At 37.2% G+C, this 13,429-nt stretch overlaps 1 protein-coding gene across 1 annotated transcript in view; it reads right to left on the minus strand.

Annotated features, from left to right (window-relative positions):
- LOC130681271 (bromodomain adjacent to zinc finger domain protein 2B-like) overlaps positions 1–13,429 on the minus strand; it is a 106,142-nt gene that overhangs the window by 20,969 nt on the left and 71,744 nt on the right. The window contains exons 9-13 of the mRNA XM_057493908.1: positions 11,637–11,777; positions 9,121–9,375; positions 7,962–8,176; positions 7,018–7,092; positions 6,003–6,216 (exon numbers count right to left, since the gene is read on the minus strand). Of these exons, the coding sequence (XP_057349891.1) occupies positions 6,003–6,216; positions 7,018–7,092; positions 7,962–8,176; positions 9,121–9,375; positions 11,637–11,777 (900 nt within the window). The remainder of the gene's footprint in view (positions 1–6,002; positions 6,217–7,017; positions 7,093–7,961; positions 8,177–9,120; positions 9,376–11,636; positions 11,778–13,429) is intronic.

Raw genomic sequence — 13,429 nt, forward strand, 5'->3', positions numbered from 1 at the left:
TGCTCTCTTACAACACTAAACTATGTTTTCTACCTTTATCTTGTATCTACCTACCACTTCAGCATTTTATTAAAAATAATAATAATAAAGAGAGAAATGTGGTATCCACATATAAATCAAGTATAAAAATCAAATGAGTATTCCTATTTGAACTGACTGTTCATAGTTCATAATGCATGAGCAAAACTGAAGGTTTCTGTGATGGCTGCCCTTGTACTGTTCACCATGTAAGAACTTAATTCACAATGTAAGAATTTGTTCTCCATGTAAGAACTTGTTTGTTATGCCTCAGAAGATTGGAGACTGACGAAAATTAGGCTTGGAGTGGATTAATGATTGTGCATTGAGCATTGACTCCCCTATACAGAATTTTATTGTTGTTAACAACCATTTGATCAATAAATATGAGAGATGCCCTCACAAAAAAAAAAAAAAAAAGTACACACTTCCAATGGTAAAATAAGAAGTAACCGGGATATAATGAATATAGTCAAGATATTGTAACAGCTTGGTATGGTGATAGCTGGTACCTAGAATTGTCATGTATATAAATGTGGAATCACTATGTTGTACACCTGAAACTAATGTAATGTAATACTGTGTGTCAACTACCCTTCAATAAAAAATAATTATCTAGAAAAAAAAAAATAAATAAATAAATAAAATAAATAAAACACAGGATGCTGAAACTATTAACATGAAATCTGACTGAATTTTAAAAGTTATGAATTCCAAGAAATAAAACCATGCATTTATTGATATTTTGTATTTAAATAAAGAGCTAAAGAATATAGCTCTTGATTAAGTTAGTACCATGTCTTAAGAGGGAGGACTTTAACATTGGCAAGAAACTTTTACGGTTTAATTGTGAGAATGTTTCTGGAGCTCTCCATTTTAATTACTTACAAGAAGCTTGCTTTTATTTAGCAGTCACAAAAAAGGAATCCCATACAAGGTGGATTTTTAAAACACTGCAAAAATGATGTAAGCTATAATCTGAAAACTGCTTACTTTACTCAGCTTTTCAATCTGTCTTTCTAGCTCTTCAACACTTGCTGCTTGGTCACCTTCATCCTATACATGACAAAATACAGTATCATTTAAAGTTTTAAGATTTATTCAATCAATCTGTGGGTATTTAATGAAGGCCTCCTTTATGCAAAGCACTAGGATAGGCCCTATGGGAATGAGTAAGCCTCAGCTCTTGGTTCTTTGTAAACTAATAATCTGGTAGGGAGACACATGCACATCACACTATGGAAATAAAAACCACTACACAGAGGAAGCCATAGGGACCCCAAAAGAGGTAGAGATTTAAGAGTCATGGAGTTCAGGAGAGGGTGAGATTACTTTTAGTGGGAATCTTTACCGAGAGAGGCTACATGGAAGAAGTTGTGTCTTAATTAGCTACCGAAGAATGGTTCGGATTCGATCAATCAGAGAAAGCGCAGGGCATTCCAGAAAGAGTCTGATGTATCTTGACATGAAAGGTACACGAAGAGGTAAGACAGGAGATGAGGCAAGGATGAGTTCAGGGTTAAACGATCTAGAGCTATAAATGCTTGACCATGGTCAATAACGTGATCCTTTGAGGGAGGTTAAACGTGAGAACTACGCTTACAAAGATAATACGGCAATAGTCCTAAGATGGCCTGGAGCAGGGAAAGGATGAACATTGTCAAATCTGGTTAGTATTCCACTGCAGTGACTCAAGAGGGACGGAGAATGTGGGACTTACATAGGTAAAAGAAACAGAAACGGAGAAAAGCAAATGGACGTAAGAGAGTATTACCTAATTAGAAATGTTAAGTCATGGCCACTCATGGGTATGAGGCAGAGAGGGGTGAGGGAGACAAAGGAAGTAGTAAATTATGGTAAGAGTTTAAATCTGGGAGACTGCAAAACTACTGGTACCATTCATTTGGTACCAGTGACTCACTGGAGTCATTTTTAGGGCAAAGAAGGTAAGTTATATTTTGAACACATTGAGCTTTTATAAGAAAAATAATCCCTACGATATATAATACTAATTTCGTAAGTGGTACTTTACTGGTGATTACATGAAATTTTTCATTCTAGAAAATGAATATAGGAAAACAACCACCAAATTATATGTTTTAGAGGGAAAGCATAAAGTAAAAGGCACATGTCTTTTCTTTGTATCGTAGCCACGCTACTTCCTATGGGCAAACTACTTAACTCTTCTAAGACTATTTCCTTACCTGTAGATTGATAACAACATTTCCTGTAACATGGGGGCATCTGTGAGGGCCGAGGAGAACAGATCTGAAAGTAACCAGCAAACTTCCAGGCACACAGTGTGCAAACTGGTTACTTTCCCTCTTTCTGAAAATTGTATCTAGAAAATGCAGGTACCTCTTAGGTTTAAAAAAGTAAAATTTGTTTCCGGTGCTCATTTTCTAGAAGCATTTTTAAAAAGCCACACTGCCACCAACCACTCATGAGCAGGTATTTCTGGATGAGTAGTTATCTCCCCAACAAAAGGAAATGGAAAGAAGCTTTAGTATAAGCTATCGTTTATCTACTTCTCATCCAGTTTAGGGGAGCAAGTTACAGAGGCATTTAGGCATACTGTTTGTGCTAACAGTAACACAATTTCTACTTCAGGAAAGAAGTCTTAAAAGAGAACAGGCCCAATGACCCTCAAATAGATAATTACATAATTACATGTCTGTATGGTTCTAAAGTGATCTTTTGACTCGCAGGGCAAATGTTTGATAATATGCTTACACAAAAATACAATTCAAGCAACAGTAATAAAAAATACTTGCAAAAGACATCAAAGTAACTATGTATCAGTCAAATAAACTTAGTGCTGTTTCTAAGACTCTCCCTAAGATGAAAAGGAAGTAAAGTGTCTACTAAGGTTTGTTTAAAGCAAAGGAGTTTTGACTAATAGTCCTTATAATTTTAAGAGATGTGTAGAACTTAAAAGGTCAGAGAGAAAGGCAAGGAGACTAAGCACAAAGAACTCATCTCTGCCGTGGTTCTCCATGATTTCCCAACCAAAAGAGAGGCCACTGTATGTCCCTATGTGTCAAAGTTCGATCATCCACATAACCTGTTACCAGGCCAACTTGTGAAGTTAGAGCTCACGTAGGTTTCAACACAATTCTAAGGTTTAGGTATACAGACTCCATGTGCTGAAGGAATGAGGAGTGTGGAGAAGAGGGAATCATCTTTGAGACAAAGGGGGATGGACTTAGTCAAGGGCAGGACCTTCTAACAGAGAGCGATCACACGGGTCTCAACGGAAAGGCTCCCTGAAATGCATCTTCTAGGGAGTTTTAATTCCTGGCACTCTCCCCAAACTTTAATCAAGAATCTAAACCTACTTTTTGAGGAATAATGTATCTATCCTATCATTGGGCTCATTAAATAGTTAAATTTTTTAAGGCAATTGATAAGTGGCTACCAGTTCTTCATCATAACAGATAACTCTAAAATCACTTAAAAGAAATGTTATTTTGACTTGTTAGGTCCTAAAATTATTATCTTAAAAAGTTTTTAAACTGTTTTCTCACATTAACAACATATACATTTGCCAGGATTTTACTCAATGAAACCCTATAATCTAACTATAATTCAATTAAAAAGTCACTTTAAATGATATATGTGGTTAAGAGACATTAATGATATTTAAATAAGTAGTAACAAATTTTAGTAGAGTTTATCTACCTTGCCCCATTGATTATTTTCTTTATATCTTCAACCCCCTCTCTTACTGACTCCCTTCAACCCGAAATCATATTTAGCCTTTCACATCTGAGTAACCCTTGGTTGTCTGTCCCCTTTAGGAACCACCTTTTCCTCTGAGGCACAATGCTTACAGAAGTCATCTCACCTCCTCACCTTCTACGGTGCTCGATCCTTCGCCACCCGGCTCCTGCTCTGACCCGACTAACGACTGTGCTGCCACTGGTCCCCAGTGACCTCTGCCTTGCCCGATCCCACAGACACTTTCGATCCTCATCACACTAGACTCCTGCTACGTTAACATTGTTTATCACTCCCTCCTTTGAAATGTTCAGTTTTCTTGATTTTTGCTACTACTACATGGGTAGAAAAGAGCTGACATTGCAGGTCTGACTGCTCTATTTGAAAGGCCCGCGTACAAGGCTGGTCCCTGGCTGGTGTCTGGGAACTTGGATTTCACAGGGTTTCCTCCCACGCTGATAGACTGGCTCACTGGAACCCAACTGGGCTAACAATGGGCTGTATACTGAACACCTGTCTTTCTCCTGGGAGTTTTATACTTGTCATAACTCATTCCTAGGAGACTTAAGCCCATCCTGTGTGACTCCACTGGGAAAAGACTCTTAACAGTGTGGGTCTGGTTTCCTCTGGGCTGTGGCTCACACGCCTTTTCTCTCTGATTCTGATGTGTGTCTTCCTAGTGAGTCACTGACTCTGGTGATGGCCTCAGAGATCCTTGAACCATTACAGACACCTCCTACCTCTACGACTGCTCCTTCTTCAACAAGAAGCCCTACGGGATCTTCTGAAATATTGACATCCCCTGGGGTTCCAACTTCAGTCTACTGCTCTGTTCCCTAAACCAAACCCCCTGTACAGAAATCACCCACCTCATGATTTTAAACTACTGTCTGTGTGAATAACTTCCAGATCTATATGTTCATGACTGAACTCATCTTTAGGCTTCAGATTCTTATATCCAACTTACTGCAGAACTGCTGCAAAGGCACCTCAACCGTAACATGTCCAAAATGAACCCACCATCGTTTCTTGTCTTCCACTATCTGATCTGCACTCCCCTCCTCCTCTATCATCTATTTATTCTGTTCCTCCTGATTTCTCTAACTCAGTTAATGGCAAGAATACCACGCAGCCTCCCAAACCAGATGGTCGGGCATCAATCCTACCCTTCCATCAACCTACCAGTTCAAATACTACTCATTCTTCTCCCTAAGTATTTACTGAAATCGTTTCCTCCTTCTTCCCAACTACCATCGGGCTCGTTTGGGACCCTACAACTCATTAAACTCTTGCAACATCTCCTGACCGACCTTCCCACCTCTGATCTTGCCCTACCCCAAATCTACTTCTATTTTCCATGGAGCTGCCATAGGGAGCCACTAAAAAAAGCAAGTGTGACTCTGTCATTCTGTCACTTACAAAGAGGAAGCAATGGCTTCCTCCTACCAAAAAAGTGTAAATCCTAGTTCACAGTTGTTGCTAGGAGGCTCTCTAATAACAATGAAGCACTTGTCAGTCACTTAAGGCGCATCGTGGTTTCAGATTCCTACGTCCGTTTATGCTGTGCTTTTTGCCCGAGCACTTCTCTACGGGTTCTTCCCCAGGTTAACATTCAGCCCACCTTTTAGCCTCAGCCAGTGGGCCAAGAAAGCCTTCGTTGAGGACCTATTCCTCATAAAGGTTCAATGCCCTTCCTTTCCGCCTGCCTAGCACAGAGTAGATACCACCGGCAAAGCAGTTAACATGTAGTACATTACATTTTCTTACGGCAAATCTTCCTCAATGAGACTGCAAGTTGAGAAAGGACTTTCGGTACCTTACTCATCTTGGATCAAAAGTGCCCAGAGCGAGGCACATAATAAACTGATGATGCTTGAGAAATACATCAGTTTCACTAAATGTGACAATACTTTCAAGGCATGAAGTATTGTACACATATAAGCTAGGATTTTACCAGAATGAAAGAGGATAACTGAAATTAAGAATCTACATGGTTCTTTGAAGAACTCTCAATATGTTCTATAAAAAGAAAAACTTGCCTTTGTTTATTCAGTGTAAGCCCATCCCATGTGTGGGCAATTATTAAACCATCACAAAAAACTTTACGAGGTGATTGTTATAAATATTCAGTTTTCAGATGAAGAAACTGAGGCAAGTAAGTGTCAAAATGGAATTCAAACCCAAATCCACCTGACCCCCAAATTCTGTTTTCAGTATGTTATGTTATCTTTGTCAAGTAATAAAATCTACCTAAACTTGATTACCTCATCTTCACAGACATCAGTTTTCTTTCCTTTTCTGTCTTCCTTGTCTTCCTCCTCCTCCTCCTCCTCGTTGCCATCAGCGTCACTGTCGCCGCCCTTCCTTCTTCGCTTGTATCCTGCTGTGGGGGTGGCCGACGCGTGCTGCTCTTCTCCAAGATCGATGCCACCTGAAGTGTCTCTCTTGCCTGCTTTCTTAGCATAAATGATTCGGAGCCTTTAAAATGTAACAAAATTAGGATGTACAAGAAAACCTTCTCTTCATACTTTCTAGAGAAAATAACGTGAGTTTTAAGCAAAAATGCCTTACGGTGAGTATTAAGTCAATGGCAATAAAATTAGAATTAAAGAAATTTAAGAAATATGTTTCCAGAAATTACAGAATATATTGACTTTTAAGAATTATTCTGGATCTCTCTGGAATTAGAATATATTTTAAAAATAAAACTTAGCTGAAAAAATTAACTCTAGCAATGACCAATGATAATTCCTGATCCCATGCTTTCAGACTGAAAAAATTTCTGTTCAAATTATACAAAGAAATCTCCTCTTACATAGAAATTGAGTAATTTCAGCATTATATTTCCTGGCGGGAAACTAATTAAGCTTTAATTCTGAATACATTTGGACATTTTAGACTCTATGAAAGCAAACTTTAATTAGAAAGCAATTTTTAAAAGTGGCAGTTCTAAACAGATTCTACTTATGACAAAACTAACTTGATAGCCAACAACAATCTTAGAAAACGTGATTGCTTGACTTCTTTGGAAGCAAAAATGTAAACTGACTTTTTTCTAAGTCTGAAGCATAAGATGTTCAATGACTCTAATTACAACTTTTGTCCATTGCAGACTCTCATCCTAGGTTTTATTAATTTCTTAATTCATCTTAATTAAGCTTTACCTTTTTTTATTTCTTACACATAATAAACTTTAAATTCTGTGTTTGGAATTTATGTTTTACTGGGGAATTTGTACAATGGGAAACAGTATACTAACTTTAATAAAACAGGACTTACTTGCGGAGTTTACCTTCTACCATCCATTTATCTCTCCTCAAGTTTGACATATAATCAGTGTTCTTGTCAATTTCACTGTCAATGCAAAAGTTTATTAGAAGACAGAAATTAATCCATTATGCAATATGTTAACATGGTGAGTAAACTGTTGCCATTTCTTGCTAACTAAAAGTGATGTCAATGAGTAGCGAAAACAAGTGAAAAATTATATCAATACAGTATCACAGCTAAGAGATATACAGAAGACTTAGTATGTCCACCAATGGTAGAAATGCATGGCTCTGAAATATACAGATTGATCCTTTTCCTAGAAAGGAAAAGAAGTAAAAGTAACGATAATTAAAATATGTAAAATAATGAATAGAAAGAACAAGATGAATATGGATATGTTCACCAAAACTTGAAATACTAGAGTGCAAAATCTACTTTGACTCTTAAATGTAAGCTTTTAAAAAGTACAATACATCAATAAACTAATATTAAATTGTTATTAGCACATAATAAAATAAAAAGCTGGATAATTCTATTAATGGCTATGAAGGAAAATCACGTAGTTATTTATCACTGAAAGATGTCAAAGAAAGAAAAAATTCCGGATTCTTGCAAAGGTGCTACCTTCTGGTGCCATGGTAAGAAAAAACTATTTTTATGTTTCCTTATATGAATAATTAACAGAATTATTAAGTAAACAAAATGGTAGCAAAGAACATGCAGTAAGATCCAAATTTTCTTTTCAACAGACTGCAGTAAATACATTAAAATAGTAGTAGTAGTAGTAGTCATCTCTGAATGGTGAGGTTAAGTGTAATTTTGTTTTCTTTGTGCTACTCTGTAAACTTTGGATTTTGCATGGGTAATTTGTGTTACTTTGTCATATAAATTATTTCGATTAGACAAATTGAGAACAGGAAGGAAGCGCCAGAGAAGTCTAGGCACGGGCTCACCTCACCACCCTCCTGCTGCACGCCAGCTCACTGATCAGGAAGGCCAGCGCCGAGGCTTTCTGGGCCGGAGTGTGGGCCTGAAAAGCCTTGGTCCTCAGGCTTTCGGTGAGCTCAGTCTGTCCACAACGGGCCTCCATAAAGATCTGCAAGATCTCGGAAACATTGTCTCGATTCATACCAACATTCAGCAAATGTTCTCCAAGAGCTGTTTCGGCCTATAAAAGTTTGGCATTTTTGTCAGTATTGATCCTAACCGTACAGAACATAAAAACAATTAAGATTTTTAAATGTTTTTATTATATTATCTATGTATTACTGAAAAGGGCTTAATTCACACTTGAAATGAAGTAAAGATAAAAATAGACAACAGATGATAGACAGGTATTTGAGTACTTGCGTCTTTCTATTCCTTCTTTAGACCCTTGGTTAACAGGCAGGAAGGAGAGTATGTGAACTCATGAGTAGATATCATACCTTCTTTGACTATAGAAACTATCTCAAGCTTTCTAAGGCTTTATCTAGGCGTTCTATCAGTACTGGTTGCGGGAGGCCCAGGGGCACTACTGTTGTGTTTTCCAGCTCTAGAGTGTCATGGACTTTATTGTCTGGTATCCTAAATAGGAAAATGGAAGAACAAGCAACTGGTGCACCTGGAAACTTCTCTCTCCATCATATTATCTACAGCAAAGCTGACTGAAATGTGTATCTTAGCTGGAATTATGATCCATTTGAATTTCTAGAGTATCCACTGAGAGGTACAGAGTCTTAACATGCTGATCTTAGAGGTGCTGCCATTCGCCTCAATTGTTCACAGTGATTGAGAGCACACAGCATAATTTCAGAAGGCATACATAAATTTTAATTCTTTATGATTTATAAATTCTCTTTTGCTGAATATCACTTTCCTTAAGTCACTTGGTTTTGGCCAAAAGCTGGAGAAAAATAAGAGTAATCTGGGAATATCTACATTCTGTAGGCTTTATGAACCAGGTTTTCCTAGATGTGGACCATTTGCAACTCAAAGCAAATCTACACTTAACTTTGTGAGATGCGGAAAAAACTAGATCAGTGTATACACTCTTCTGCTAATATGCTAAAGCCAGTTATCAGTGCACTGAGGGTACAAATTAAAATCATTTTTTGTATTTTGTTTTTTTACCTTGTATCCTGTAATTAGACCTGGATCACACACAGCAGCTGACAGGAGCCTCACAAGCAGGTCTTGTACCTCAGCCATGCTGTCCCCTAGATTCAGCAATCCCTCTTGAAGAATACTCAGGTCTGGAACATCAGTATTCCCATTAAAGCCTAAAGCTTTACCGAAGACTCGTAAGAACTGCACCACAATGAGACAGTTTGAAAATGTACTTCCAGAGAGGACAAGTCCTGGAATACGAGGCAACTCTGGCAAAGGCTGAAAAATAAAATAAAATAAAAAACTAATTAACTAAAACGGCTATGACTTCAGATTTTCTGAAATAGAACAAGTTGCCGTCTTTCTTCGCTCTTGAATTCTGCCAGTGGTTTTCCGTCTAGACTGTGGATTCCCTGAGGGCATTTCTGCAACCCCATAGTACTAAGCACGGGATTTTGAAACCAAGCAACCATCAATAAGTTTTAGTGGAACTCAATACGAACTCAGAATTCTGAAAAAAGAACACAAATTTTAATTAACATATTGATAGAACATGGGTTCCATAACTGGAGCAACAGAAGAAATAAGCATTTCAAAAGTACTTGGCCATGGACATACTAAGTAGGGCACGTGTACTAATTTCTTCTAATGATGGAGACTGATTAATAATTCATGCTTGTTTGGTTGCTCAGAAACTACCGTGTATCTATGGGCCGATGGGAGAATGGTACCATCTTTGGCTAATTAATGCAGATAAACTATTTGGTCCACATGACCAGAACCCATGATCCTATCAAGAACCCAGTTACACTGCAACTAACAGTCTCTAGGCTTGTAGCAAAACACTAATATTGAATTTCAATACTCCCATTAGAAAGCAGCTTCTTTTGCTACTTCTCAAATGTGCTCACATAGTAACATTTTAATGACAAAACTGTAGTACCAGTTGTCATGAATATTTAAGAAGTAAATAAGGCAATAAGGCCATGAATGAGACTTAATAATAGTATTTCAAATTTTGATTAGAAAAAAAAGAACTTTTACATATTTCTATTTCACTGGTCTTTGTTAAACAATGTTCCTCCACCCTGCACTTACTGAAACAACTAACCAAGGACCTTCTCTAGTGATACTGTGTGGAAACAGAACTGCGGATAATATCTGATAGCACACAAACCTTACAGGTTCCATTTGAAAACCATCTAAGTCTGAATCTTTTTTCTTGAACCATATCATACACATACCATGTGATTTAAAAAATTTATATAACAAAGCTATCAAAAGGCTTAAAATGGACTTCTATATTTGATTTACTGCATGTGGATTTAAACAGAAATAACAAATTCAAGAAAATAGAGATCTTTTAGGATTTTTCAAAAATTGCTCACTGTGAGCCTACTAAATGTGTCAACTAACCTATGTACCCTCTCTGGACATAGGAAAATTTAAACATGCAGTTTTACTAAAACTAGTGTTTATACTTTTATTTGTAGTTAAAAGCATTTGTGCTAAGTAAGAATATTATTATAACTAAATCCCCACTAGGATATTTTTGCTTTAAGTGCTTTAGAAAAAGCTGAAAAGAGACAATCACTCTTTGTATTATCAGATGAACATGGCATATAATATAGATCCTATTGACTAATTATACTATTATTGACAGTATTACAGAAATATGTATTATTGACAATTTTCTACAAATACCATCTTAACTATAGCCAAACATAATTGATTTCTTCTGATAAGTATATAAATTATGCCAGTTAACATGATTATCACGCTCTTTCCAAATTTCTACTTTTACGTATTTTAGCAACATCTGTGAAAACAACAGGAGAGAAAACACATGAGGTCCTCTCACTGGACACATTTCTTGGCTTTCAAGGTGATAAACAGTATGGACCCTGGAGTTTAACAAATTGGAGTTTGGATCCAAGGTGCCACTTATGAGTTGTGTCATCTTGGGCAAGTTCCTTCACCTCTTTGTGTCAAAGTTTCTCACTTGTAAATGGGCATAAATACCTCTTCAACAGGATTGTGGTGAGGGTTAAATGGGAGAATTCATACGTAAAAAACACTTAGCACAGTGCCTGGAAAGTAGTCAACATACTCAATGAAGTTAGCTAACAAGTCTAAAGCACTGAAGGAGGTTACAGATTATAAATCCTGATTTATTTAAATATCTAAGGGGGTTTGAGGAGAAGGCAGATCTTTCTGTATCTAAACATATAGGAAGGACCAAATGAAACAGAAATCTTATCTACTTTTATCATTCCCCCTTGTACATTTGTACAGTGTTTTTATTTCAATGAAAAAGATTGGCAGCACTCCACCACTTATATATTTAGAACTTCCATTTCCAGCGCAGGAGGTCAATAGACTTATTGGTGGCCATCAGGAGAAGCACACTGACCTAGACTTGGAAATCCACTGCTCAGCTGAAAGTGAAAGCCTTCGTACTGGCAGCTCGGGCAGACGAATGAGGTGAGAACACAGGAAAAATTAAACTTATTAAGGAAATGGTTTACATGATAACTTACCTTTTGGTCTGCTAAGCACATGTCTTCATTAGGCTTCTTTAGTTCTTTTGCAATTTCTAATTCTAATCTTCGTTGCTCTAGTTTAAGCTCTTTCTTTAATCGTTTCTCATCACGTTTTTCTTGCTTCGACCGTTCTTTTTCCTTAAAAAGAAAACCATGCCCACATAGTCTCTTTAACCATTATTATGTTTGAAAAGCCATTAGTTAAAATTTAAAAAGTGATCTGTGTTATGTCCATGAACAGAACTGTCCAAGCAGGTTTAAGCGACGGACTTAGGACTGCATAGAAATAACTTATTTTGCTTTTCAGTATTGTCACTCTTTGATTTTCAAAATAATCTTATGACTGTATATATTTTTGTGCAGTTGATCCTTAATCAGCACAGGCTTGAACTGCATGGGTCCACTTATATGCAGGTTTAAAAAAAATACACACACTGGTAACTTTTTTGAGATCTGCAACAATTTGAAAAAACATTTTCTTTTCTCTAGCTTTATTGTGAGAATACAGCGTACAATACATACAACATAAAAAATATGGTTGATGATCTGCTTATGTTATCAGTAAGGCTTCCCAGTCAATGGTAGGCTATTATAAGTAGTTAAGTTTCTGGGGAGTCAGGTGTTATAGGCAGAGTTGTTTCCTTAATGTCACATTGTTCCAAGGCCAGCTGTGTGTTCTGTGTGTGTGTGCATGTGTATTCTTGGGCATCATTTTTAACTAGTGATATGCAGTACTTTTTCCAATTAAAAAACCATACCTATAATATGGAACAGAAGGTAAGAGTGTGGTCAATTTTTAGGATAAAACGGAGATTTCCAAGAAATCTTTGAAAATAGTAGGATCTTTAAAACTTGGTGACAGGCATCCATTTTTGTTTACTAATAAAGATACTTCAAGGGAAACATGGCGTCTCTAAATTCAGTGAATTTAGTGAACTTATCCACTATTTTAATTTATTAGTCAAATTAGTCACTAATTTATTTACTGAATTTTAATGAACTGTATAGGACTAATGCAAATCCTGTGGTTCTCGTGTAAGATGACTCAAAGAACCAGTTTCAAATGGCATATATAGACAGTCACAACCTAGGCCCCCACAAGGTCAGTCTCACGTCTTACTCTCGGTGCATTCGCCAGGCCCTAGTGACACTGACACAGCTGGGTTGGGAAAAGTCTGCGTGACAGTTTGAGGCACTGCTTGGATGATGATGTGATGATGCTGCTGAAGATGGAGGAGGAGGAGGAGAAAGAGGAGAAGCAGCAACAAAGCTAAGACAGGTGTACATACAAGGTTAAAACTGACTCCCTCTGCCCCTTGTCTTCCTCACCCCAAGGGCCCTAACTCAGTCATCAGGCTGTACCTTAGTGTATGTCATCCCCGCCCTGCTTAGAATTCACAGCTCCTCCTCCTCAACACATATGCCTTTTTTTTTTTTTTTACTCTTCCCACAACTACTTCAGGCACTGTAATATTTCTTTTTTGGCTCCCACATAACATAGCATTTATTGAACTCTGGGACAATTATCTGTTTAATGTCTCTCACGTTACTGTGAACTTAGAGTGGTCAGAAGAACTAATTTATTCACCCATTTCTTAATGCACCTTTTCAATTCTCAGCTGTACAATTTGCCAGGCACAGTTTTGAGGGATTTTTATCCTTTTCCCTGACTCTCATGTCTGTATCATTTCAACATTCCTCACCAACTGATCTAAATATTGTTTTTATTTCTGACTATAGTAATTATCATCTGACTCTAACGGACATATTTGGTGTGCTTTAGCATATAA

The sequence above is a fragment of the Manis pentadactyla genome, chromosome 16, assembly GCF_030020395.1.
Source record: "Manis pentadactyla isolate mManPen7 chromosome 16, mManPen7.hap1, whole genome shotgun sequence".
Lineage (NCBI taxonomy): Eukaryota > Metazoa > Chordata > Mammalia > Pholidota > Manidae > Manis > Manis pentadactyla.